Consider the following 27,665-nt stretch of genomic DNA (forward strand, 5'->3'; position numbering starts at 1 on the left):
ACTCCCAGATAATTTATGGAATTAACTGCTTCCAGTTGCTGACCTGCTATTTTGTAGCTAAATGATAAGGGACCTATCTTTCTATGTATTCGCATCACATTACACTTGTCTACATTGAGATTCAATTGCCATTCCGTGCACCATACGTCAATTCGCTGCAGATCCTCCTGCATTTCAGTACAATTTGCCATTGTTGCAACCTCTCGATACACCACAGCATCATCTGCAAAAAGCCTCAGTGAACTTCCGATGTCATCCACCAGGTCATTTATGTATATTGTGAATAGCAACGGTCCTATGACACTCCCCTGCGGCACACCTGAAATCACTCTTACTTCGGAAGACTTCTCTCCATTGAGAATGACATGCTGTGTTTTGTTATCTAGGAACTCCTCAATTCAATCACACAATTGATCTGATAGTCCGTATGCTCTTACTTTGTTCATTAAACGACTGTGGGGAACTGTGTCAAACGCCTTGCGGAAGTCAAGAAACACGGCATCTACCTGTGAACCTGTGTCTAAGGCCCTCTGAGTCTCGTGGACGAATAGGGCGAGCTGGGTTTCACACGACCGTCTTTTTCGAAACCCATGCTGATTCCTACAGAGACTCCACCGACACCACTGAAATGTGACCCATGCTTTCTGTCATCAGCACACCCCCAAGTCTCATATTATTACGCCTGACGGCTGTATTAAGATGAGGCCGATCGCGACGCTGAAAAATGCACATTCGTGTTGCCAGTCTGAGTGGCTACCTTTTCCAGGTCACCATCTATGTCATACTCAAAATCCTTATCAATACTATTACCAGCCTCACCCACAATCACTACCTGATGCTCTTTAGTAAAATCCCTACATAACCCCCTATGTTAACAGTCACCTGAGCCAATCCTGCGTTAGGCTTCACAATGCTGGTGACCTAGTACTCACTGCCCCACACTTCCTGCAACTGCTGGCCTACACCTCTACCATGAGAACTACCTAACAGCAGAACCTTCTTTCTCTTAGACTTTGCAACTGTCCTAGCCATTCCCCAACCCCCTTCTCCCTCCTCATCCTATCTGTCTCCTGCTGTGCGTTTTTCAACTGCACCTGAAGGGCACATATCTTACACTCCTGCTCCTCCATCAAATTACTCTTGCTACATAACCTGCAGTTCCAGGAGAGGATCTCACCAGAATGCCCACTGGCTTCCCCACAGCATTTCCCCCAGTGAAAATACTTCGAACAAGTCTCACACCGCAATCCACTACTCACGAACCTATGGCAAAGCCCACACTTCTCACTCAAGGTAAAATTTTACAGTTATTGACACAAGAAAACTACTTTATCTAAGTTCCGCTAGTACAATAAGAAGATGTTAAAAAACTGACTACAATAATCACAAACTTACCCTACAAGGGAAGTAACTACTGTTATTAACAGTATTAATCAACAGCATTGTATCATCAATCAAGAAGTCTGCATACAAAGCCTTGCAGCCTTGAATGGCGCATGAGAAATTGCATTTGCAGCTGAGAACCTACAAGTTAGTGACCCAGGAGCGGTATGATTGTCCATGCTGTTTATGGTATTGCCGAAACTCTATCCCGGTGGTAACCACACCTGGAGGCAAACATATGATATCTCTGTGAATAATAATTGGGCAATAGAGTACATATCTCCTGAAAGGAGAGCACAATGGGGTCAGACAGAAGCACAAATACGCGGAGCAGAAAAAATGTTTCTGGCGACACGTGACACAGAAATAACTGTCACCACAATGAATCATCCATGACTTGAAATGTCATAAAATGTTTCAGTTGATGTGAATATGTGTCCCAGCCTTCTGTAGCATCATTGAAAGGTGGAAACTAAGAAGGACAAAACGGGAGCCTTGACTGCTGGGGGTGCTGAGGCCTTAAGCAAAGTGGCTTAATATGCACAGTTTGTCCACCTCAAGCTCAAATGATTTTTTGTGAAAAGTCTGTCTGAAGTTGCTGCTGTTGCATTAGCTGCTGCTGTTGCTCCAGTAGGTAAATCAATTTCACATCCATGCTACCAAACAACTTTCTTTTTTTTCTTGGCACCAGAGCTATATCTGTGAATAGCCAGATATCAGCACACACGTCAGAACCCAAGATACAAACAGCTGAAGTTGGAAGGGCCACCTGCAGAAGAGAACACAGAACCAAGAGGTAGCTGTGTTAAACACAGCTGACTGATGGCAAACAGGGCACAGACAAGGTGTAAATAATGAGGTGCAAAGTGAAACTTCACCATAATGATGCCAACAGGCCAAGATCAAAGAGAGAGACAATCCAAATTGCTACCAGAGAGAAAGACCAAGAGCCAAGTAAGGTTGTTATCCAATAGTCCATAATACAGTAATGATAGTAACCGATAACATCAGACGCAATGACAGAATTTACTGACTGCTGGACTGCTGAATTTATATTCACTGCAAGGAACACTATTGGCCAGCATATTCACATCGCAAGATGAGTGGTGTGCTCACACAGTCAGTGCATTGCCGTGGAGACTGTGCCATCTAATGGCTATCTAGGTATGTTACCTCTAGGAGGCATTCAGCTTGCATGGAGCCAGATACCAGATATGATGATTTTCCATGGGCAGTATGTTCAGTAATCATGAAAGACAATGCCAATGTATACCATTAACCTTGATATTACGGCACAACTGCTAGAAAACCCCATGTGGGAAGCTCAATGGTGTGGGGCCATAGCAACATACTTCTCTGTGCACAGACAGCGTTCACCGACAAACACCACTCATTTCTAGAGTGACTCAATCAAAGGTTGGAGGGATAACAGGACAGGCATTGCAGGAGAATGGGGTGGCACCAATGTGAGGCCACCACTGTTCATGAGGAAATGGAGAGATGGGCTCATAGGGAAAATATGTGGTACTGTGGCCAGGAGCAAAGATACAGTGATTGGAAAGAAAGAAGTGGAGTGTGAGACCACAGCGCACAATATATAGGTACCCCACAATGCAATAGCAAGAATCAGGAGAAAAACAACAATAAGGTTGAAGGACTGATGTTGCTGAAAGTGGAAAAATACTTCAGCAAAGCATCTACATGTATGTCACAATGATAATGACATCGGGACTCCAGCCTCAAGCTAGCTTTTAGACATGTTAAGAATTTGTGTTACTGGTGATCAATGCTGCAAAGAGATATTGATCATCAGGTACAAGACCTCACATCTAATGAGAGACAGACTCCAATGTGTTCCCAAATAAAACTATTCATCATAAGGAAACAGTTTTCTGTTTGTGTAGACTGTTTCACAACTGATGATCATTTCCAAAAAATTATGTGAGGAACTGGTATAAAGAGGAATCACACTATATGAATTACTGGTAATAAACATGGAAGTCACACCTATGTTGGGTATGCACTGAATTAAAATAGGTAAAAAGATGCTAATCATGCTTTGTGATAAGAAAAGTCAGATTCAAGGGAATGCACTGGTCATCAGTGGACTGACCCTCCATTTTAAAACAAGCTGCAATATCTCAGCAGAGACAGCTGCAACAATCAACTGTACCAAAAGCTAAGCCAGAAAACATTAGAAGATGTGATTGTGTGAGGAAAATACACAGAGAGAACACATTATAGGTATGATAGGAATAATCCCAGAGAGCAAAGTGACAGCCGAATGGAGTAGTTTCAATGGGCCACACGAATCCTCGAATAAATTGCAGTTTGAATTAAGCTATCTAGAGTAGTCAGAGGACTCATCAGAGGAGAAAATGGTGATATCAGTGCACAAGGTTTGTGATAAGAAGAAAAAAATATATAAATGACGAAAGTGTGGAGGCCTCCTTAGAAGGAGGGTGCCTTGTGAAAATCCTGTTGAGATTCAGGGTCAGGTGCAATGAACAGAAAATGCTTCTGTTAACACACAACTCACCCAAACAAATAACAAAGAGCAGTACTGTGTCACTGGTGGGAGTGAGAATGCATCCATATGACTGGGAGCAGACAGGCCGACTTTAAAACAGACAGTACATTTCTAGAAGTACAAGGGCACAAGGAACTAGAATCTCCTGTGAGGTCTGCAATACATGGGAAAGTCACTATGACCAAAAGGAAATGTGAAGGAATTAAGCAGCCAGTTTCTAATGAGTAAGCAAGTTCATTAGAAAAAAAATTAAAAGGTAACACCAGTATAATACTGTGGCATAGGGAGAAGGGGAGCTCCCAGAACAAAGTGACTAACTGCTTCAAAATAGCAAGCTAAAACAGAATCACTGTCAGTTATATTAGGTCTGAGAGATCCCACTGGTGCAACAGTGATAGTGACGGTAGGCCTGACCTCCACATCGCATAATACACACATCAAAAAAAGTTTTGTATCACCTTGGTTCAGAGCATTCTGGAACCTGTACAGAAAATTGGAATAGCGATTAACATAAACATCATTTCCGCCCTTTTTATTGCTCATGAAAACCACACATTGCATGTTGTACCACCACACAGCGAGAACTTCAGAGGTGGCGGTCCAAATTCCTTTACACACCGATACCTCTAATACTCAGTAGCATATCCTCTTGCACTGACACATGCCTGTATTCATCATGGCATACTATCCACATGTTCATCAAGGCATTGTTGGTCCAGATTGTCCCATTCCTCAATGGCAATTGAGCATAGATCCTCAGAGTGGTTGGTAGGTCACGTAGTCAATAAACAGCCCTTTTCAATCTATTCCAGGCATGTTTGAAAGGGTTCATGTCAGGAGAACACACTGGCCACTCTAGTCGAGCGATGTCATTAACCTGAAGGAAGTCATTCACAAGATGTGCATGATTGGTGCACGAATTTTCATCCATGAAGATGAATCCCTCGGCAATATGCTGCCAATATGGTTGTACTATTGGTCAGAGGATGGCAGTCACTTATGGTACAGTCATTTGGCGCCTTCCATGATCACCAGTGGTGTATGTCGACACCATATAATGCCACCCCAAAACAGCAGGGAACCTCCACCTTGCTGCACTCATTGGACAGAGTGCCCTAGGCATCTGCATTCAGTCTGACTGGGTTGCCTCCAAACACATCTCCGACGATTGTCTGTTTGAAGGCAGAAGTGACACTCATCAGTGAAGAAAACATGATGCCAATCCTGAGCTGTCCTTCGGCATGTTGTTGGGTCCATCTGTACCGCTCTGCATGGTGTCATGGTTGCAAAGATGGACCTTGTCATGGACATTGGGAGTGAATTGCGCATCATGCAGCCTATTGCGCACAGTTTGAGTCTTAACACGAGATCCGGTGACTGCACGAAAAGCATTATTCAACATGGTAGCATTGCTGTCAGGGTTACTTTGAGCCATAATCCATAGGTAGAGTCATCCACTGCAGTAGTTGCCCTTGGGCAGACCGAGCAATGCATGTAATCAACAGTTCCTGTCTCTCTGTATCTCCTCCATGTCCGAACAACATCGCTTTGGTTGACTCCGAGACACCTGGACACTTCCCTTGTTGAGAGCCCTTCCTGGCCCAATGTAACAATGCGGATGCGATCGAACCGTGGTATTGACCATCTAGGCATCGTTGAACTACAGACAACATGAGTCGTGTATCTCCTGGTGGAATGACTGGAACTGATCAGCCATCGGACCCCCTCCATCTAACAGGAGCTGCTCATGCACAGTTGTTTACATCTTTGGGTGGGTTTAGTGACATCTCTGAACAGTCAAAGGGACTGCATCTGTGATACAATATCCAGAGTCAACATCTATCTTCAGGAGTTCTGGGAATCAAGTTGATGCAAAACTTTTTGATGTATGTGGATAAAAAGGAAGAAGATGAAGATAAAAAGGAAGAAGATGAAGTAGTTGCAGTTCTGATGGAGGTAATTAGAAATTCTGAATCATTGAGCATCAACCAGAAAAGCAGACTAATGAAGTCTGTGGAGTATGTAAGCATGTAGTCCTATAAAACAGGGCAAATTAGAGGATATATGCATCACTTCTGAGTGATAAGCGCAAAACGACTGACAGTCCACATGTACGCTATTGTCTGGTAATTTTGGAATGCAGCTTATGAGGAAATTGAAGCAATGGAAGCAGAAGGCAACATCTCAAGAGCCATGGTGGATTAAATAGATCTGTTAGCCTTTGTTCCAAGAAATGATGGATCAGCCCAATGCTCTCTGGTTTGAAAGCCACAAATGAGTATACCAAAGTGGATAGAATGTGTGTAAAACTGATTCAGGACATTTTGTGGCATTTCTCAGGTCAAGTGTGGCTTTCAATTCTAGATGTAAGTCCCAGTTTTAATTGTATGAAACTACATGAGTCTCGCAGAAAGTACACTGCATTTTTGTTTGGAAGGAAGCAGTATGCATACAACACTGACCCTTTTGGCCTAAAGAAATCAAGTGTAGCCATTGTACAAGCAATGAATTCCATCCTCATGCCAGAAATGACGTGATAGCATGCACAGATGGCATTATTGTAGCTTCAGCCACATTCCTGGAACATACGAAACACATTAGGTAATTACCAACAGCTCTTGGGAGTCGCAGGATGAATCTCTAGCATAATAAAGCAATTCTGTGCATGATGCATGTCCATGTTCTAGGTTCTGACATCTCACCAAAGGCTATCAGCAAGGAAGGGGATTAGTCGCCTATCTCCATATTGGAAAAGGCTGTAATAACTTATGGTGATTTTTTTTTATGTTGTGTGTGCTACGTGGAATCAAGATAGTTTTCCTGAATCTATGACAGTCAATTCCCGGCCAGCATCACATTGGACTTTACAATTTGTATCTTGCCTGCACCACCTACACGTCTTGTATAGCTGTCTGTTTTGTACTATACTAAATACCTAATTACTTGGCCTCAGTGTTGTTCCCTTAGAATTCCTTTCAACAATTTCCTCAAGTAACTGAGTCCACAACAAGTATCCTTACCATACAACACAGTATCACCTCAACCTACAGCAGACAGGTGTTGGCTGTTGACAGCATGTAAAGGTGACAGTCAGCCCTTCTTGTTACAACAATATGCAATGCTCATTAAGGAGTGGGAGCATGCAGCATTTTTTTGATGGTGGATTCAGCTGCAGCTTGAGCACCCAGTTTCTTAGCTTTGATGAGTGAGGCAAAATCAGATAGCTCAAAGAAATAGCACAAGTGCAGAATGAGTCAGGGCAGTGTCAGAAATAAAAACACCACTTAGGACAGCTTCCAGTCACACTTAATCTCCACAGGCTCCTGTAACTTCGAGAGATTTGTGTATTATTCTCCTGTGATGGTTTGGCCCTTATGAGTATAATGTCTTAGCACAACACCACAGTAGTCCCAACAAAATACACAGCATTATTTTGCCCAATGATGGCCCTTTTTTGGTGGAGGTGGATCCATCTAAATGCATTGCTTGCTTTGCTGTGTCTTCTTGGGGTCATACTGATACACACGATACTTGTCCATGGTGATTTGCTGGCTAAATCTGGATTGGCCCAATACAGCTGCAATATTTCCATTGCTGCTTCAGTTCGAAGAGTTTCCTGAATGATTGTGAGCAATTGCAGAATGCAGCTGATGGTGATCTTTGTTGCATCAAAATTTCATGCGAGATGTTGAAAAATGATCCACAATTGATTTCCTCTTTTTCTATAACCATCTCAATTGTGATATGCTGGCCTTTGAGTGCTGGGGTCTCTACTACTATCATTATTCCTGATTCTTTACAGAGAGAGAGTCTGCCACTTTGTTCTACTTCATTCAGATTCATTTGACCACACAAAGTATCAGCATGACATGATGTAACATAACCACTGTGTTAAGTGACAGTGACAGTGAGCTGTTGCCATATAATTCCAGCAGCTCAGCACTAATTGCTCCAGCACTATTTCCTTCCAAACACAGAAAAGAAATTGCCATACAATATTTCACTTTATCAGTGGGATATGCCATTTGCTTTGATTCCACTAGTGGCATGCTGTAGCACTGTGGGGCAGGGACTTCAATATGTAACAGGGCTGCAGGCATGTGCCTGCAAATAAATAAAAAACAATTACATAACTTTAATTTTTTGATGCAGTAATTAAAACTTCAAGATTACCCTCATATTATGGCTCCTAAGCTTAAGTCTTCTTTTTTTAAAAACTGAGTACCGTAAGGTACTATTTCACTGAGAGAAGAATAAAAATGCTATTCTGGTGCTACTGGTACCACAGTAAATATGTATACATGGAAAATAAGGAGCCTGTTTTCTCAGCTTACTGATTTTTATGATTAATTTCGCATTTTTGAATTTTTTATTTGTTGTGTTGTAAGGGCTGTGACTTTTTTGTATGTTGATATATTTTATGTTTCTTATTATCACTTGTGAAAATGTCAGTTTTTTCCCCCTTAATCATGATTTTCCACAAGAGTGCACAAATCCCTTCCTTTTATTACAGAGCAATGTTAGGCAGGGAAGCAAGTGAATGGACTCAGTACTAGTCATAAGTCTAGTTGATGAAATGCACCATGCTGTTAAAAATCCAGCTATTTCTAGGACACAGATGCTGACTATATTATAAGAAATCATGTGGTGAATACCTATGACACACACAAGTGAGAAGCAAAGATTTGATTGGCATTAATTACCCACTACCTGTGCAAGCTCTGAGCTCACACTACGAGAAGAAGACAGAGAAAATTCAATTATGGATCCACATTGTGCAGTTGATTCTTTTCTTCTGGGAAGTGATTCTCCAAAGTGCCAATACCTTTTGTGTAGCACAAGTGGAAGATTTCTCACAGTGATGAACTTCACAGCTTGCAGATACGTTACGCAGGGATGAGAAGGGCAGCCATTGGAAATTTAAATGTGCTGGTGGGAACCAAATATGGAGTCATACTCTGGCCAAATGGATCATCATCTTTGCCATTCTGAGGAGGAAATCTGAAATATTGCCTTATTTGGAAAATAAGTGATCAGAGATGGGAGCAAAAGAATCCTGTGGTCTTATGAGGGAATTTTGGCACTGTGTTATGGGATGTGAGAGTGAAAAGTTCACATTCAATCTTGGGACATGCAACCTCTCACCTTATGATAGCTGTATAACTGAACAGTGTGCCTCTGAGGTGATAAGAGAAATACAATCAAGTCAGAGTCCGCAAGCTCAGAGAATGTAAGAAGCAGGCACAGAAACAACAAGCCAGTTAATCCTTTCCTCTGATCTAACTAACACACACCTTGGCCATATCACTTAAGAAGCACCCTGGATGTAAAAGTCATGTCAGCAACTCAGTCATTTAGCATGTTAAGCAAATGCACTTTCAATTAATGTCAGATTCATTATAAGTGATGTGTGTGAACACACTTCTTCAGAGTAAATGGTTCTTCAACAGAAAAAACGAACACACAAGCCACCACTTTCTTTTTATTCGTAATACACATGTTGCCACCACGATCACTTTAATGTATTTTTGACTACTGTTTGAAAGCACATGTGTTTGTTTCCGGACATGATCAATTTATTGATGACATTCCAAAGCATATGGTGTACTAAACTTAATCAGTACATAACTAGCAACTGTTTAAAAGTACATGTATACTTGTCGATCAATTTACGGGAGGTGCACTCAGTACTATGCAATCTACTTAACGGATGGGTGGGAGGAGGGGGGGGGGAGGGGAGGGGAGGGGAAATCAGATCTCTCAAATGTGATTTATGTCTTATTTGTTCTGAAACTGTAATACCATTACATATCCAGTTCCAAAATATTTTTTGTTAATTGTGTTCCATAGCTCAATGAAGTGTAGAAATGACTCTGTGTAACACTGTAAGAATAATTTAATAAAAGAATTAATTAAACAGCAGCTTACGGTGTGACATGGTGTGATTTCTACAATGTCCGGTTTCCTTGCAAAAATGATCCACAGATGAATACTACTACTACTACTACTACTACTACTACTACCACCACCACCACCACCACCACCACCACCACCACCACCACCACGTGATGCATTACCGGTTATGAATAAAATAAAATTGCAAATTGTGAGATTATCATATAACTCTTGTCTGCAACCCCAATAAATACATGGTTAATCAGTATAGTTTTTCAAATGGCTTATGTCACAAATGACATAGTTAAAAAATTGCTAAGGTTAAAAACAACAGCTGCCTGTTATTCGCCACAGAAGTTGTTTTATTTCTGTCAGATATTGACACCAATTGTTGAAATTGGCTTTGAGGACATTATCAGTATTTTCACCCCATTAAACTCTGTTCTTACTTTAGTACATATAGCAACAAGCTGAATCTGATCTGGCATGGTCTGCTAATTATGTTTTTGAGATATGTATACTATAATTAGAAGATACCTGAAATTCCTGGTTATTTTCCCCATTTTGTTCATGTCAGTTTAATCTAGCATTAGTACTATTTTTGCTATTACTGCAGTATGAAGCTAATTGTAGCAAGGATTTCAAGTCTGAATTTTTTCACTACAATATATACGTAGATACAACAGACAGAACACAAAACAGGGTTTACATTACTCTTACTAGAAGCAAGTGTGTTAACAATTTGAAAGGAAGTCTTCATAATGCAGGGTATTTATGAAAACACTGTGAGAGAATCAGCATTTACTGCTCTTTCCAACATTTGTTATAAATGACAATAAAAAATCTGAAAGCGACAAATTGTATGAAGTTGGTTGGTTGGTTGGTTTAAAAGAGGGGGATGAGGGGGGGGGGGGGGGAGGGACCAAACTAATAGGTCATCGGTCCCTCGCTCTGATTAAAATAATTCCAGAAGGGTTGGAGTAAAATAATAGATACATATAAAACACAGCTGGAAGAAAGGAGAAAACCACGGGAATGACAGAAGGGCAACAAATGCTAAAATGGACAAAATCGGACAAGAAAACCACAGAGACATGCACAAAACATGAACAAGAGATCAAAACAAGAGAGCAGATTACCATGGCTGGCTTATCATGAGAATAAAAAGGAGAAGCCAACCACTCTGCAACACATTTAAACCTCCATCCTAAAAGCACTAGGGTGGAGGGCACAGAGGGACAAAGGACATGTGTTAAAACTTAGATCAAATGATAAAACTCATCCTCACAAATAAAATGTAAAACTAAATCTGCTGTTGAGGCATTGTCGCACAACACCAAAGGTAGGGCACTGGAAAAGTTAAAAGTCCATCGAAGAACAGCTGAAAGTGGGCAGTCCAGCAAGAGATGGACAACCATTATTCTTGAGCCACAGCGACACCGAGGTGGGTCCTTGCAAGGGAGGAGGTAACCACAAGTTACCTATGTATGGCCAATGTGGAGCTGGCAGAGGACTGCATGGACGACTTCCACACATTCATAGTCTCCTTAATGGCTTGCAGTTTGTTGAGCTTACTGTTACGTCATTGCATCTCCCAAAGCCAAAAAACCGTGCTGCATAAGACAGAACACAGGGCAGTTTCGGGGACGTTCATCTCCACAAGCATTTTCCGCGTAGTCTGTTTGGCCAGCCTGTCAGTAAGTTTGTTGCCTGGGTTTCTGACATGTCCTGGGATCCACACAAACACCACTGAACAACGGGACCATTCCAAGGCATAGATGGACTTCTGAAGGGACACTACCAAAGGATAGCGAGGGTAGCACTGGCGATGGCTTGTGGGGTGCTCAAGGAGTCAGTACACAGGAGAAATGAATTGTCAGGGCATAAGTGGATGTGCTCAACAGCATGAGATATGGACGCCAGCTCTGCAGTGAAAACACCATCTGCAAGGAGTGCTGTTCAATATGTCCTCCATGAACATACACAAATCCTACGTGACCATCAGCCACCGAGCAGCCGGTGTAAACCACTTCATGGCCCCAGTACATGTCGAGACTCAAGAGGAAATGATAGTGGAGAGCTGCAAGATAAACAGAGTCCTCGGGGCCATGCGAAAGGCGTAGAAGAATCTGCAACCTAGGTGTACACCATGGAGGTGTATGTGAATGGACCTCAAGGAGAGGTGGTAATGGCAAGGACTCCACTTAAGACAGAAGGGACCGGACGTGAATGGCAATCGTAAGCCCTGACCTGGGCTTCCGATGTGGGAGATGAACCACCATGGTTGGGAAAAGGAGACGGTAATTCAGATGCTCAGGAGAAATATGCATGTGTGAAACATAACTGGCAAGCAGCTGTGCGCATGTCTAACCTTCAATGGAGGGACTACAGCCTCCACCAGGACACTGGTCACCAGAATTGTCCTAAAATCTCCTGTTGCCAGTTGACGCCACAGTGGTGCATTGGGTTGAGTAAAAGCAATGCTGAAGGCGCTGCCGAACCATAAGCCTGACTCCCACAGTCAAGGCGGGACTGAACAAGGGCTCTGTTGAGCTGCATCAGCGCAGAGCAATCTGCACCCCACTTGGTGCTGCCAGCACTTCCACTTCAGCTGATAAAGATGAGGAAGCCATGTCAATCGGGCATCAAAAACCAGTCCTAAGAATCGATATGTCTCCACTACAGAGTGTGGATCGTCATTAAGGTAAAGTTTTGGTTCTGGATGAACAGTACGATGCAGACAGAAGTGCATGACACACGACTTTGCGGCTGAAAAGTGGAAGCTGTGGGCTAGAGCCCATGACTGCACCTTGTGAATAGCTCCCTGTAGGCACCGCTCAGCAACACCACTACTGGAGGAGCAGTATGAAATGCAGAAGTCATCCGCATACAGAGAAGGTGAGACTGATGGCCCTACAGCTGCTGCTAGACCATTAATAGCCACTAAAAACAGAGAGACACTCAATATGGAGCCCTACAGAACGCCATTCTCATCAATACAGGGGGGAACTATAGGAGGCACCAACTTGGACATGGAAATTACGGAGCAACAGGAAGTTTTGGATTAAAATTGGGAGCGGGCCCTGGAGACCCCACTCATACAATGTGGCAAGGATACGATGTTACCAGGTTGTGTTGTATGCTTTATGCAAGTACAAAAAGACAGCAACCAGATGTTTGCATCTGGAAAAGGCTGATCAGATGGCAGACTCGAGGGACACATCATTATCAGTGGTAGAGCGACCCTGGAGGAAGCCGCCCAGACATGGTGCCAGTAGGCCACGTGACTCCAGGACCCAACCCAACCACCAACACACCATATGTTCCAGCAGATTACAAAGTTAGTTGGTGAGGCTTATGGGCCAACGGCTATCCACATCTAGTGGGTTTTGACCAGGTTTGGGCACCGGAATGATGGTGCTCTCCTGCCATTGTGATGGAAAGATGCCATCGCACGAGATCCGGTTGAAGATAGTGAGGAGATGTTGCTTGTAGTCAGACACGAGATGCTTAATCTTCTGACTGTGGATCCTATCTGGAGCAGGAGTTGTGTTGGAGTAATGTGCAAGGGCACTGAGGAGCTCCCACTCTGTAAATGGGGTGTTATAGGATTCACTGTGAACAAGAGAACTTTCCTTTCCATCCAGCGTTTAAGGGTATGAAAGGCTGGAGGGTAGTTCTCTGACTCAGAGGCTCAAGCTTTGTGCTCCTCAGCAATGTGCTCGGCAATCTCGTTTGCGTCGGTAGGTAACACACCATTGATGTTAATGCAAGGGATTCCTGTTGTGGTCTGGTACCCATAAAGACGTCTGATCTTTGTCCAGACTTGGGAAGGTGACATATGGCACCAAATGGTTGACACTTTCCTTTCCCAACACTCCTTTTTCCGTCATTTTACAAGCTGGCGAACACGAGCATCGAGCCGCTTAAAGGCTATTAGGTGCTCTAGGGAAGGGTGCTGCTTATGTTGCTGTAGAGCTCGCTGACACTCTTTGATTGCCTCGGCAACTTCCAGCGAGCACCAAGGGACTGTCTTTCACCGGTGGCAACCTAAAGAACAAGGGATTGCATTTTCCACCGCAGAAAACAATGGTTGTAGTGACATGCTCAACGACAAGGTCAATGGCGCGATGTGGGGGAGATTCAGTGGTGCCAGCAGAGGTGATGGCTTCCCAGTCTGCCTTGTTTAAAGCCCATCTAGGTAGGCGCCCATGGACATGACGCCGGGGGAGTGACAGAAAGATGGGAAAGTAGTCACTACCACACATGTCATCATGTGCTCTCCAGTGGATAGATGAGAAAAGGCCAGAACTGCAAACCGGAAGGTCAATGGCCGAATATGTGCCATGTGCCACACTGAAATGTGTGGTGGCATCTGTATTTAAGAGGCAGATACCGAGTTATGACAGTAAATTTTCGACCTCCCTACCTAGGCCAGTAAGTATGGCGCCATTTCACAAAGGGTTATGCACGTTAAAATCTCCCAAAAGTAGGAAAGGTTTAAGGAGTTGATCAATCAGTGCAGTCAGTACACTCAGGAGTACTATACCAGCTGGAGGAAGATATACATTGCAGACAGTTATTTCCTGTGTCGTCTTCATCCTGACAGCCACAGGTTAATGACAAGGTTTGAAGGGGCACAGGTTCACTACATAGTGAGTTCAAGACGTAGACGCAAACTCCACCTGACACTCTATTACAGTCGCTACGGTTCCTGTAATATCCCTTATAGCCACAGAGGACAGGGGTCCGCATTGCCGGGAACCAGGTTTCCTGGAGGGCAATGCAGAAAGCAGATGTAAAGTTTAACAGTCGGCATAGCGCAGCCAGATGGTGGAAAAAATCTCCGCAATTCCACTAGAGTATTACGTGATCATGCTGGGAAGGCACAAAACACTCAATGAGGCAGTCTATGCCTCAGGGTCACCTGCTTCCACCAGACGAGTACCTGTGCGGTTAACATCCATTGTGTCTGAGGGCCCAGCGAGATCTACGTCCTCAGCGAACGCCAGAAGCTCCACCTCATCTTCAGACACAGAGCTTGTAGGTAGTGGTGGTGTGGTTGCCACCACAGTGCCTTGGTTCTTGGGGGCCTTTTTCTTTTTAGATTTCTCTCACTGCTCCTTATGTTTGTCTGGCTAAGAGGGCTTCACTGATCAGTCTCAGGGACTGAGGAGGGCTGTGAAGCCTCACAACCAGCTACCTGTGGTTGTTTCAGCCACTGGTGGGTGTCAGCTTTGCCACTGGTAGGAACCTGGGAAGGGAGTGACCCAAGGGATCCCTTCCTGGTGAGAGGAGCCAAAGAAGACTTACGCTTCTCCAGATGAGAAGTGGGGACTGACATCCTTGATGGTTGGGGAGGGGGGGGGGGGGGGCCTTGCTCCTGAAGTAGGTTCTGCATGAGCAACAAGGAGGGTAGTGCCCCCCACCATCTAGGGGGCAGGTGGAGGCTGATGGCTCTGAGAGCCAACTGTACGCGGCAGAATGGAAGATGGTAGAACCATTGTCGTAGCAATGGCGTAGGTTGTCGTCATATGCACAGGATGTAGCCTCTCATATTTTCTCTTAGCCTCATCGTATGTCAGTCAGTCCAGGGTCTTGTATTCAATTATTTTTCTTTCTTTCTTTATGGAGAACCCTGCAGTCTGGCGAGCAAGGTGAATGGTGCTCTCCACAGTTGACACAGATGGGAAACACGGCACAGGGAGTATTGGGACGTGAAGTACATCCAAAAACCTGACAGGTGATGCTGGAAGTACAGCAGGAAGACAGATGGCGGAACTTCCAGAACTTAAAGCACCGCATCGGGGGAGGGATATATGGCTTTACGTCACAGCAGTTGACCATCACCTTGACCTTCTCGGGTAATGTGTCACCCTCGAAGGTCATGATAAAGGCACCGGTGTCAACCTGATTATCCCTCGGACCCAGGTGGATGTGTGGGACGAAATGGGCACCTCACCGCTCTAAATTGGTGTGCAGCTCATTGTTAGACTGCAAAAGAAGGTCCCTGTGAAACATGATACCCATCATGAAGTCAGGATGCATCTCCCTAGTTACAATATCAGAACCAAGCTCTGTTTTCACTACAAGCAAAGGCTCAGCAGCATTTGTACACCAATTACTCCCTCCATCTGGCACAAGATAAACAAATTATCGCAATATTTGGTCCTTTCGTCAATATTATTTCAAACTACATTTATTTTGTCAGCGACGCTATTCTTACTGAATTGTCTTCTGCTGCACAAACTTTGGCAAAAATAATTCATAGATCCATACAGTGTTTTCCAAACCTTTATGGTGAAAACTGTGAAGATGGTACATGATCCTAAACTGAGTACCATGAAATATGGAACTAATTGTCAGAAATGAATATTCACTTTTCTTGTTTCTTCATGTCTGATTCCACAGCCAACTTGTGAAGGATGAAACCACTAAAAGAAGGAAAAAGACACCATAGGTTGTCAATTCTATTTGCAAGATGCCTCTATTGCACCTTGTCCATATATGAAATTATAAGCCAATTTCAGCTGTGGTCATTTTCAGATAAATCAATAACACACAAAAAAGCCAGATGTTTGTAGTGGAATAATTTACCAGTAAATATAATTGTGTAGCCTTCTGCAGCCAGAATCAGTTGACATAAATGTTTTCTGAGAATTGTATCATGTCATAATGTAAGAAACTTTACTGGTGAAACCAAGGTTTTGACCATAGTTAAAGTGGCAGAATGACCCAGAAGGAGACCACTGTAACCATGCCCAAAATGTTGGTTTTTCTGGTAGTTTTTTTACATTATGATTTGATACGATAGTCAGAGGATTTTTATGTCAATTTAATGTAAAGTCACAAATATCCTATAACAAGTAATGTTCTATCTTTGACAAATAGTTATGAATTATAAACTGTGTTCAGCTGCACTGCAAACACATCACAGATGATGGGGAATTTGTTGTTTTTCAGGCAAGTACCAACCAATTTGATGAGGGTAAATAGCTGCACGATTCAAACACATACCCGACTCTTACAATTATTGTCGGTGGTGACTTTGATTTACCCTCAATATAATGGTGAAAATACATGTTTAAATCTGGAGCTACACTTATATAACCATCTGAAACTGTGCAAAATGCATTCTCTGAAAATTATTTCGAGCAGTTAGTTTATGAGCCCACACGAATAGTAAACAATTGTGAAAACACGCTTGACCTCTTAGCAACAAACAGTCCTGAGCAAATAACAAGCATCAAAATGGATACAGGGATTATTGAATGCAGGGTTGTTGTAGTGAGAGTGAATATTTTAACCCCCAAATACTCCAAAAATAAATGAAAAGATACCTATTTAAAAAAAGCAGATAAAAATTCACTTGATACCTTCCTGAGAGACAATCTCCACTCCTATCAAATTAACAATGTAAATGTAGTTCAGATGTGGCTTTAATTCAGAAAAAATAGTATTGGCAGCATTTGATAGATTAATACCAAATAAACTAACAGAAGACAGAGCTGACCCTCCTTGGTACACAAAACACATCAGAACACTGTTGTAGAAACAATGAAAAAAAGCATGCCAAATTTAAATTGACGCAAAATCTCTAAGATTGGCGATCTTTTACAGAAGCTCAAATTTTAGCTCAGTCTTCAATGTAAGGTGCATATAATATTTTCTACAATGAAACTTTGTCTCAAACCTGAAAGAGATTCTGGTTGTATGTGAAGTCTGCTAGCGGCAAGACACAATCAATGCCTTCTCTGAGCAACAGCAATGGAAATATGATTGACGACAGTGCTGCCAAAACAGAGTATCAAGACACAGCCTTCCAAAATTCCTTCACCAAAGAAGGTGAAATAAATATTCCAGAATTTGAATGAAGAACAGCTGCCAACATGAGTAACGTAGAAGTAGATACCCTCTGACTAACGAAGTAACCTAAATCACTTAATAAAATCAAGTCTTCTCTTCCAGACTGTATACCAGTTAGGTTCCTTCCAGAGTATGCTGATACAATAGCTCCATACTTAATCATATACAACCTTTGATCAACAAAAGATCCGTACCCAGAGACTGGAAAGTTGCACAGGCCACACAAATATTCAAGAAAGATAGTAGGAGTAATGCACTAAATTACAGGCCCATATTATTAATGACAATATGCAGCAGGATTTTGGAACATATATTGTGTTCAAACATTATGAATTACCTTGAAGAGAGTGGTCTATTTACACACAGTCAGTACAGATTTAGAAAACATTGTTCTTGTGAAACACAACTAGCTCTTTACACACACAAAGTGTTGAGTGCTATTGACACGTGTTTTCTAATCTATTCTGTATTTCTAGATTTCCAGAAGGTTTTTAACACTACACCACACAATTGGCTTGTGAAATTGCATGTTTATGGAATATTATCTCAGTTATGTGACTGGATTCATGATTTCCTATCAGAGAGGTTACAGTTCATAGTACTTGATGAAAAGAAGTAGAGTAAAACAGAGGAGATATCTGGCATTCCCCAAGGTAGTATTACAGGCCCTTTGCAGTTCCATATGTATATAAACGATTTAGGAGACAATCTAAGCAGCCATCTTAGGTTGTTTGCAGATGATACTGTCATTTATTGAGTAGTAAAGTCATCAAAAGATCAAAACAAATTGCAAAACAATTTAGAAATGATATATGTATGGTGTAAAAATTGGCAAGTGACCCTAAGTAACAAAAAGAGTGCTAAAAGGAATCCGTTTAACTTTGGTTACATGATAAATCGATCAAATCTAAAGGCCGTAAATTCAACTAAATACGTAAATTCAACTAAATACCTGGGAATTATAATTACAGACAACTTAAATGGAAATGAACACACAGAAAATGTTGTGAAGAAGACAAACCAAAGATTGTTTTATTTGCAGGACACTTAGAAAATGTAACAGATCTGCTAAAGAAACTGCCTACTCTACACTTGTCCATCCTCTTTTACAATACTGCTGCACGGTGTGGGATTCTTACCAGATAGGATTGAGATAGTACATCGAGAAAGTTCAAAGAAGCGCAGCATGTTTTTTATTATTGTGAAATACGGGGAGACAGTCACTGAAATGATACAGGGTTTGCAGTGGGCATCATTAAAACAAAGGCATTTTTCATTTGGGCAGAATCTTCTCACGAAATTTCAATCACCAACTTTCTTCTCCGAATGTGAAAATACTTTGTTGACGGTGACCTACATATGGAGAAACAATCATCAAATACAATAAGGGAAATCAGAGCTGGCATGGAAAAATACAGGTGTTTGTTTTTTCCGTGCACTGTTTGAGAATGGAATAATAGAGAATTATTGTGAAGGTGCTTTTATAAACCCTCTGCCAGGCACTTAAATGTAATTTGCAGAGTACTCATGTAGATGTAGATGTAGATGCAGAACATAAGCAGTTTACTGAATATGCTTCGCAAGAATCTGGGAGACACTATATTATACTGATTTCTTACAATATAAATTCTTACATGCATGTCTGAAAGAACAGACACAGATTATGGTCCACAGCTGTACAAAATACTTCAAAAATTAATTCACTGATGGTGAATTCTTTGACATCAGATGCTTTAGCTATAGATCTACTATGCAGTATTGACATATGAAGAGTTGTGTGAGATGAGGACTCAAACCCGGATTTCCCACTTATTGTGAACAGTCACCTTAGTTAGTTGGTGTTTAACATCCCACTGACAGCAAGGTTATTTGAGGCAAGCTGTCACCTTAACCACTTTGGCTATCCATGAATGCTCCCCAGACCAATCCAAACTTCCATGTTTCACACTGTTATAAGGATATACACAGTGTGACATGTAGAAGTTTGGGTTGGTCTGGAGAGCATGCACAGAGAGCCACAATGATTACAGTGACAGCTCATGATAAGAGGGAAATCTGGGTTCGAATCCCCATCAGGCTCAAATTTTCATATGTTAGTATTGGATACCAGATCTATACCTAACGTAGTTGATGTCAAGACATTCACAGCCAGCAAATTAATTTCAAAATATAAATTCTGTATGAATAATATTTTCAACTTTTAGTGGCCAGTTAATTGTGCTAATAATGGTGCTGCTTATTTTGCATACTTCATTACAGTAATGGAAATTCCACTGACGAATATATTATGTTAAAAGAGAGGCTTATCAATTACAAATGTCAAAGGAACAGTCTAAATAGCCATAGTTTTCCTCAACTTTCAGTATCATTTTCTATTTCAGCCAGAGTGATGTTACTTTACTAATCAATCTGATTTATGGTAAGTCTGACACAGATTATATACGCAGTCACTGGATTAAGAAAATAAACTGATCACTGAAGCAAAACCACATCACATGATAGGAAAGTTTTAGCTAAGTTTGGAGTTATGATGAAGTATTCCTATATTAATTATTTATACAAACCTTGCAAATAAGAGATTCGTCATATGGATTTATACAATTCAGTACTTTTCCAGATTCAGAATTGACAAATTCACCATTTATGAACAACTGGTGTGGAAATGAGATGTCCATGTTATTTGCTTTCAGTCTGAAAACACTATGATCCAATTTCTTCTCATCTGAACCTCCTCTGGCTTTTAATACACACAGACCAACAAAGCTCTCAAATGTAGTGGCCATGAGGATGTCTTCATTCTGTATATTGACATTAAGTTTTTCTTTCACTTCCTCAACCAATCTGAAAATTGAATGTATTACTTAGTTAGTGGTGAAACACATTTGAAATAAATCCATTAACACATGACACTACCAGTAGTGCATTTGTTGCCAACATGTGAATGGGCTAGTCAATTTTACATTTTTTTCATAACAGAACTTGTGTTTTCAGCATTATACAGATAGATCTCTGTCATTGGACAAAAAATGCATCAAGAAACCAAGACTAGATTAATCAGCAAGAATGTTTGAACTTGTGCAATCAGAAAAAATTCAAGAATGAATTTCAAGTTTTAAGGAGCTGTAGAATAAAGGGTAAAAGGGAAAACAGAGGTGGTTGTTGTTGTGGTTTTCAGTCCTGAGACTGGTTTGATGCAGCTCTCCATGCTACTCTATCCTGTGCAAGCTTCTTCATCTCCCAGTACCTACTGCAACCTACATCCTTCTGAATCTGATTACTGTACTCATCTCTTGGTCTCCCTCTACGATTTTTACCCTCCACAGTGCCCTCCAATACTAAATTGGTGATCCCTTGATGCCTCAGAACATGTCCTACCAACCGATCCCTTCTTCTGGTCAAGTTGTGCCACAAACTTCTCTTCTCGCCAATCCTATTCAATACTTCCTCATTAGTTATGTGATCTACCCATTTAATCTTCAGCATTCTTCTGTAGCACCACATTTCGAAAGCTTCTATTCTCTTCTTGTCCAAACTATTTATCGTCCATGTTTCACTTCCATACATGACTACACTCCATACAAATACTTTCAGAAATGACTTCCTGACACTTGAATCTATACTCGATGTTAACAAATTTCTCTTTTTCAGAAACGCTTTCCTTTCCATTGTCAGTCTACATTTTATATCCTCTCTATTTTGACCATCATCAGTTATTTTGCTCCCCAAATAGCAAAACTCCTTTACTACTTTAAGTGTCTCATTTCCTAATCTAATTCCCTCAGCATCGCCCGACTTTATTTGACTACATTTCATTATCCTTGTTTTGCTTTTGTTGATGTTCATTTTATATCCTCCTTTCAAGACACTATCCATTCCGTTCAACTGCTCTTCCAAGTCCTTTGCTGTCTCTGACAGAATTACGATGTCATCGGCGAACCTCAAAGTTTTTATTTCTTCTCCATGGATTTTAATACCTACTCCAAATTTTTCTTTTGTTTCCTTTACTGCTTGTTCAATATACAGATTGAATAACATCGGGGAGAGACTACAACCCTGTCTCACTCCCTTCCCAACCACTGCTTCCCTTTCATGCCCCTCGACTCTTATAACTGCCATCTGGTTTCTGTACAAATTGTAAATAGCCTTTCGCTCCCTGTAATTTACCCCTGCCACCTTCAGAATTTGAAGGAGAGGTAATTTGGCAAAATGATGGACAATTCATTAACATATTGCAATGAATAAGAGAATATCAGATACACATACATTTATATGCACCAATCTTCACATATAACACTGGTAATTTTGTGACAAATGCTAAATCCAAATCAAATTATGAAGCATATACCTCCAGTCATGATGAGACCTGTGAAGTTTCTGTAATGCTGTACTCACGGACTGGATAATAAGTGATCACTAACATCTCAGCTAAAATTCACTTGTGAAATAATTTTTCATCCTTTGAGGGCAACCATAAAGAAGACACATATATCAATTTCCTAAAGATGAAACAGCAAATCAATAGCGAGTGTGATGATTTTACTCTACTCATTAAGCCACTTAGCCTGTGTCCCTACTGACATGATTAATTTCAAAGCAGTGTCCTATGTGTCAAGCCATACTGAAAAATGTGTTATGACTAAACTTTGAGCACTACCTTCAGAGATTGAGCTCTTTGCTCCCAAGGCTCTAAAGGCATTTAGAGGTTTAGTGCTGTACCAATCTTTCTTACTCACTAATGCTGGAAGTTAGATATGTACCATCTTGTTCCACTCCAAATTAAAAAACTCTTCAAAATCAACACTTACACCTGGTGCTCTTTATACATGATAAATTAAGTCACCCATTCTGAGCAGATATCGCATCAGAGTTTAATGCTCCATTAATGTCAGAGACAATATTGACTGAACACAACTGGAGATTGCACAGTGATGCTGAGAAAAAAGGATCTTCTTCACAATGGTAGCAACTCTGTTGATCATGGCCTCATGCATCGTAGTGGCTGCAGAAAACTGACCATGTTGTCTTGAAGTCATAGCTTGTTTAAAACTGTTTGAACCATTAAATTATGTCAAACTATATTATTCCAGAGACCTTTCCAGGTCTCAGACATTTATGACATATATATGCAGAATGAAGCAACAAATTAAAATTTGTACCACGCTCAGGATTCGAATCTGGCAGGAGACCAAGATTCAACTCCTTGCCTTGGTATAAAGTTTCATTTGTCACTTTAGTTTGCATATATGCATCATTAAATTATGGTTGACTACTGCAGATTATTTTCAACATTTACATTCAGTAACTTTTCTAATAGTGTCAATGATAAATTTCTGCAAAGGGATGCAAAATTTCAAGCTAAATGTAAGTCTCAACCAACTCAATTTTCTATTAATTTGTTCTGTTTTGCTTTCGTACATTTACCAGGAGCTTACAGACAAAAATTTCGCTTTTATATCATTCATACATGAGCTTATCTCCTTTCAAAATATTGTTTTGCTGCCAAAGAATTCACCCTTGCTTTTATGTGGATTGGCTTCATATTTATTCAAAGTGTAATGTCTGTACTTGTTTGCAACCGACCTTACAATATCCATCGATCCAGCACCAGAGCTGAAAAAGTCAGTCTGATCTGACACTTCCATACTTAATATCCCTGACCAAATAGCTCTAAGGACTTCAGCCATTCCTCTTTCTTCATCTGACAGCTGTACTTTCACAGTGGTATCAGCTTCTTTTCCATAGTTTGAAGCGGGTATCATTTTTCCAGCAACAGATATTCGTTGTACATTGAGCTGTTGAATAAGAAGAAAGAGGCATAAATATTGAATAGGAAAGTATTTTCTACAAACTTACAAAGGAAAAAATATAGTCCATAAAATGAAAAACAAAAGTGTGTACAAATTATGACAATAACCTTTGCAAATCTATTAAGCTGTCTTGACAGTCAACATGGGACTGCATTACAGTGCACTACAATGCAATTTTCCAACCAAAGCAGAAGCAGAAAAGGCTCTGCAGTTATCATTATTGACAATTTCTGGCTTTAAAATGAATTGATGCTGTACCACTCCTTCTCACCTATCTGAGGTATCCTAATAACTGCAGATAGCACCACCATTATGCTGCGACTACGCTAATCAATAGGAATGGAACCTTTAAGATCTGCATTATGATTACAAAAGGCTTCTGTTGAACGATTAACACAGTTTTTAGCTTGGCCATACTGATTTATTAAATAGTAAAATTCAATTAAATACAGCTTGACTGCTGGATATGGCAGTCATGTGTGTGTGACGTGTGCTTGCTCTTGTGACTGAATGTGTATGCCTTTCCTTTTCTGGCCAAAAACTAATGTGCAAGTGTCTTTTGACTGCACCTATCTGGAACTTAATGTGTCATCTTTGTGGTAAGTAGCAGTCCATCTTCTCCTTACATTGTTGATATTCCAATCTGGAGTTTTGATTGTTTGATACTATATGAAATCATATTTTAATTAAGTTCAATATAAAAATTATTTCAATAAGTGTGAGAGTGATTCCAACTAAGTGCAAGCTAGGCACTTACAATCACTACTCACTCTGTGTTGGCACACACTCTACCACATACCCTGCACAGCCAGAACCATTAGTGAAGAGAAGTTCATATTGTCTGTGGCGTTTATTGGTTTTGCTGGCACATTGCTGTTCTGGGCTATTCTGCCTGTATAACCATTAATAGGTACACAGCAATAATTAAATAAACCAAACAATAAATAAATCCTACCATGAGCATAGTATGCTCACATTCTCAGACAAAAGGAAAAAATAGCTAGTGATTCAAAATAGTTAATTCAAGTAACTCGAGGTACCAACAAAATGCTTAAAAGGTTACACCACATTACTCAAAAACATGAAACTCAAGAAAATCTTAAAAAGATTTTACTAAAAATGTAAGGTAAGGAATAGAAAAAACACAGAACTGGAAAATCATTACATCAAATGGTAAAAAAGAATCAGTACATGGTTTTAAGTCACTAATGTTAGGTCAGAATGACCCAGTATTATAAATAGCTCGTTATTCACAAGCATAATAAGTCATCATAATTGTGTAAAAATTCCATCATAACAATACATTAGCAATTTTACTAATATCAGTAGAAAAGTAAAATCATGCAAGCATAACAAATGGAACATAGTTCACAGTTTACTAAATCCAATTGCATGAGAAGAATAAAGTTACAAGCCTTGCCCACATGACGGGAAGGTTGTTCCGAGTACATTGCAAAAGTTTCTCTTGGAACCCCTTACACATCCTCCATACAGTTCTCATCTCTTCCCTGTGCAATTTCCATGTTTTTGGAACTCTGAAGAAAGATACTTGTAGCTGTTGATTTGCTTTGGACAAAGAGGCATACGCCTGGGTACAGTCCTACTTCTGTAGGCAACTGCAAGCATTTTTCCATTAACGCATTGACCATCTTGTCTCACAGTGGGATAAATGTATTAGTAGTTAAGATTACTTTCGAAATAATAAAAAGTTTATCTACTTTTTTCCATCTGTCTCATTTGCATTTGACTGCCCCTTGTAATATACACTCATGTTCATAAATTAAGGATAATGCTGAACGTGGTGAAACAACGCTCAGGTGGGTGGTCTGCGAGTTTAAATTACCTCTCAGTGTGACCACACTGTACATTTGACCTGTGGTCGGCGTACGGTGGCACTGGCAGCAGTCCACAGATGCAGAAGTGTGTTGGTGCATGTCAGAGTACAGTGCAGTGAGTAAGTATGCAGACGTTTTCAGATGTGCTAATGGTGACTGTGTTGAAAATGGCTCAGAGAACACATATTGATGACGTTATGAGGGGTAGAATATTAGGGTGACTGGAGGCTGGTCAAACACAGCAGGTTGTAGCACGGGCCCTCCGTGTGCCACAAAGTGTGATCTCAAGACTATGGCAATGATTCCAACAGACAGGAAACATGTCCAGGCACTACAGTATGGGACGTTCACAGTGTACACCACCTCAAGAAGACCATTACCTCACCATCAGTGCCTGCAGACGGCCACGGAGTACTGCAGGTAGCCTTGCTCGGGACCTTACCGCAGCCACTGGAACAGTTGTCTCTAGACACACAGCCTGCAAACGACTGAACAGACATGGTTTATTCACCTGGAGACCTGCAAGGGGCATTCCACTGACCCCTGGTCACAGGAGAGCCCATAAAGCCTGGTGTCAAGAACACTGTACGTGGTCATTGGAACAGTGGTCCCAGGTATAGTCTGAACAGTGATTCTCACCGGGTTTTCATCTGGTGTGAACCAGGAACCAGATATCAACCTCCTAATGTCGTTGTTTGATGGTGTGGGGTGGGGTGGGATTATGATTGATGCACGTACACGCCTGCATGTCTTTGACAGAGGAACTGTAACGCACGGCCCCACTAAGCTGCCATTGTGGAGGAGTAACTTGAAACAGAAGATATCAGGTGAATAGAGTGGCCTGCCTGTTCTCCAGACCTAAATCCCATCGAGCACATCTGGGATGCTCTTGGTTGACGTATCGCTGCATGTCTTCAAACCCCTAGGACACTTCAGGAGCTCCGACAGGCACTAGTGCAAGAATGAGAGGCTATACACCAGCAGCTGCTTGACTGCTGGATCCACAGTATGCCAACCCGTTGTGTGGCCTGTGTGTGTGTGTGTGTGTGTGTGTGTGTGTGTGTGTGTGTGTGTGTGTGTGTGTGTGTGTGTGTGTGTGCATGGTGATCATATTCCATATTGATGTCGGGGTACATGAACGGGAAACAATGGCATTTTGTAGCTCATGTGTTTCGAGACGGTTTTCTCAACTTATCACCAATAGCGTGGACTTAAAGATCTGTGTTGTGTGTGTTCCCTATGTGCCTTTGCTTTTAGCGCCAGTTTTGTGTAGTGCGACATTGTGTGGCATCACATTCTGCAATTATCATTAATTTATGAGCATGAGTGAAGTTTATGTCTCTTGAATCAATGACATTTCTGACAAACACATTTTTCTTGCTGACAACATGCATTAGACTGCAATATTCACTCTCTGAGCACTCTATGGTGCTGTTATTTAATATGCAACAAATTCCATCAAGCGCCCACAAGCTGATGGAATTGGATAACTCTTAATTAAGAACAGTTTATGCTCTTTAACCTTTAAGTAACAGACACATCCTTTTATAATTTCCAGTTTTTTGTAGAAAATGTCTGAATAACATCTCAATAATTCACCAAATTCTCCTTTCTTTGTGGCGGTTAATTCTACTATGTCTTTCATCTTCAAAAAGGATGTCATTGATAGTATTTTGAGTGAAATTTCCTTTTCTGTAATTAACTCCATCTCTATTTGATTCTGGAGCCATGAATCTTTCTTCTTGAGATGTCCTTAACATCCTTAAACTCACATCTGCAGACCCCCGTTACTACCACCAACATACCCTGGATCATGCCCTTGCTTATGGAGGGACTTCTGATATTAAACTAATTAAAGTATGATTTCAAATCATATACTAGTCAGGGAAACTAATCAATTAGACTGTAGCACAGGGTATTGTCATTTATGTAGCTTTATTTTTTATTTTTTCACGTTTGTCAAAGTGAATTTTGTTTATTTTCATCATTTAATAAACTGACATGGCCAAGCTAAAATTGTGTTAACAATTCAAATACAAACCTTTTATGATCATAATCAAAATCCCCAAGGTTCAATTCATATCGGCCAGAACAGTCACAGAGTAACAGCTAAGCTAGCAGCGGTTATTAGGACACTAGAAGACACTCAGACACCCGAGTGGGGAGTGTTAAGTGACAACCATGTCAGAAAACCTTTTGATGCAGTCTAAGGATGCAGTCAATTACCTTCACAGAAGCACATGGCGAGTTTCAGCAGAATTTAGAGAGAGTTCGATCAGGTGCCTTGAGATATTTTGGAGAATAACTATGGATTTAATTTTTCTACTGTGATAAATTTGAGAACTGTTA

General features: G+C 41.0%; 1 protein-coding gene across 1 annotated transcript in view; it reads right to left on the bottom strand.

Moving 5' to 3' along the window:
• LOC126298510 (cytosolic 10-formyltetrahydrofolate dehydrogenase) overlaps positions 1–27,665 on the bottom strand; it is a 191,098-nt gene that overhangs the window by 64,595 nt on the left and 98,838 nt on the right. The window contains exons 7-8 of the mRNA XM_049989857.1: positions 23,255–23,466; positions 20,239–20,515 (exon numbers count right to left, since the gene is read on the bottom strand). Of these exons, the coding sequence (XP_049845814.1) occupies positions 20,239–20,515; positions 23,255–23,466 (489 nt within the window). The remainder of the gene's footprint in view (positions 1–20,238; positions 20,516–23,254; positions 23,467–27,665) is intronic.

This window comes from Schistocerca gregaria, chromosome X (assembly GCF_023897955.1).
Source record: "Schistocerca gregaria isolate iqSchGreg1 chromosome X, iqSchGreg1.2, whole genome shotgun sequence".
Taxonomy (NCBI): Eukaryota; Metazoa; Arthropoda; class Insecta; order Orthoptera; family Acrididae; genus Schistocerca; species Schistocerca gregaria.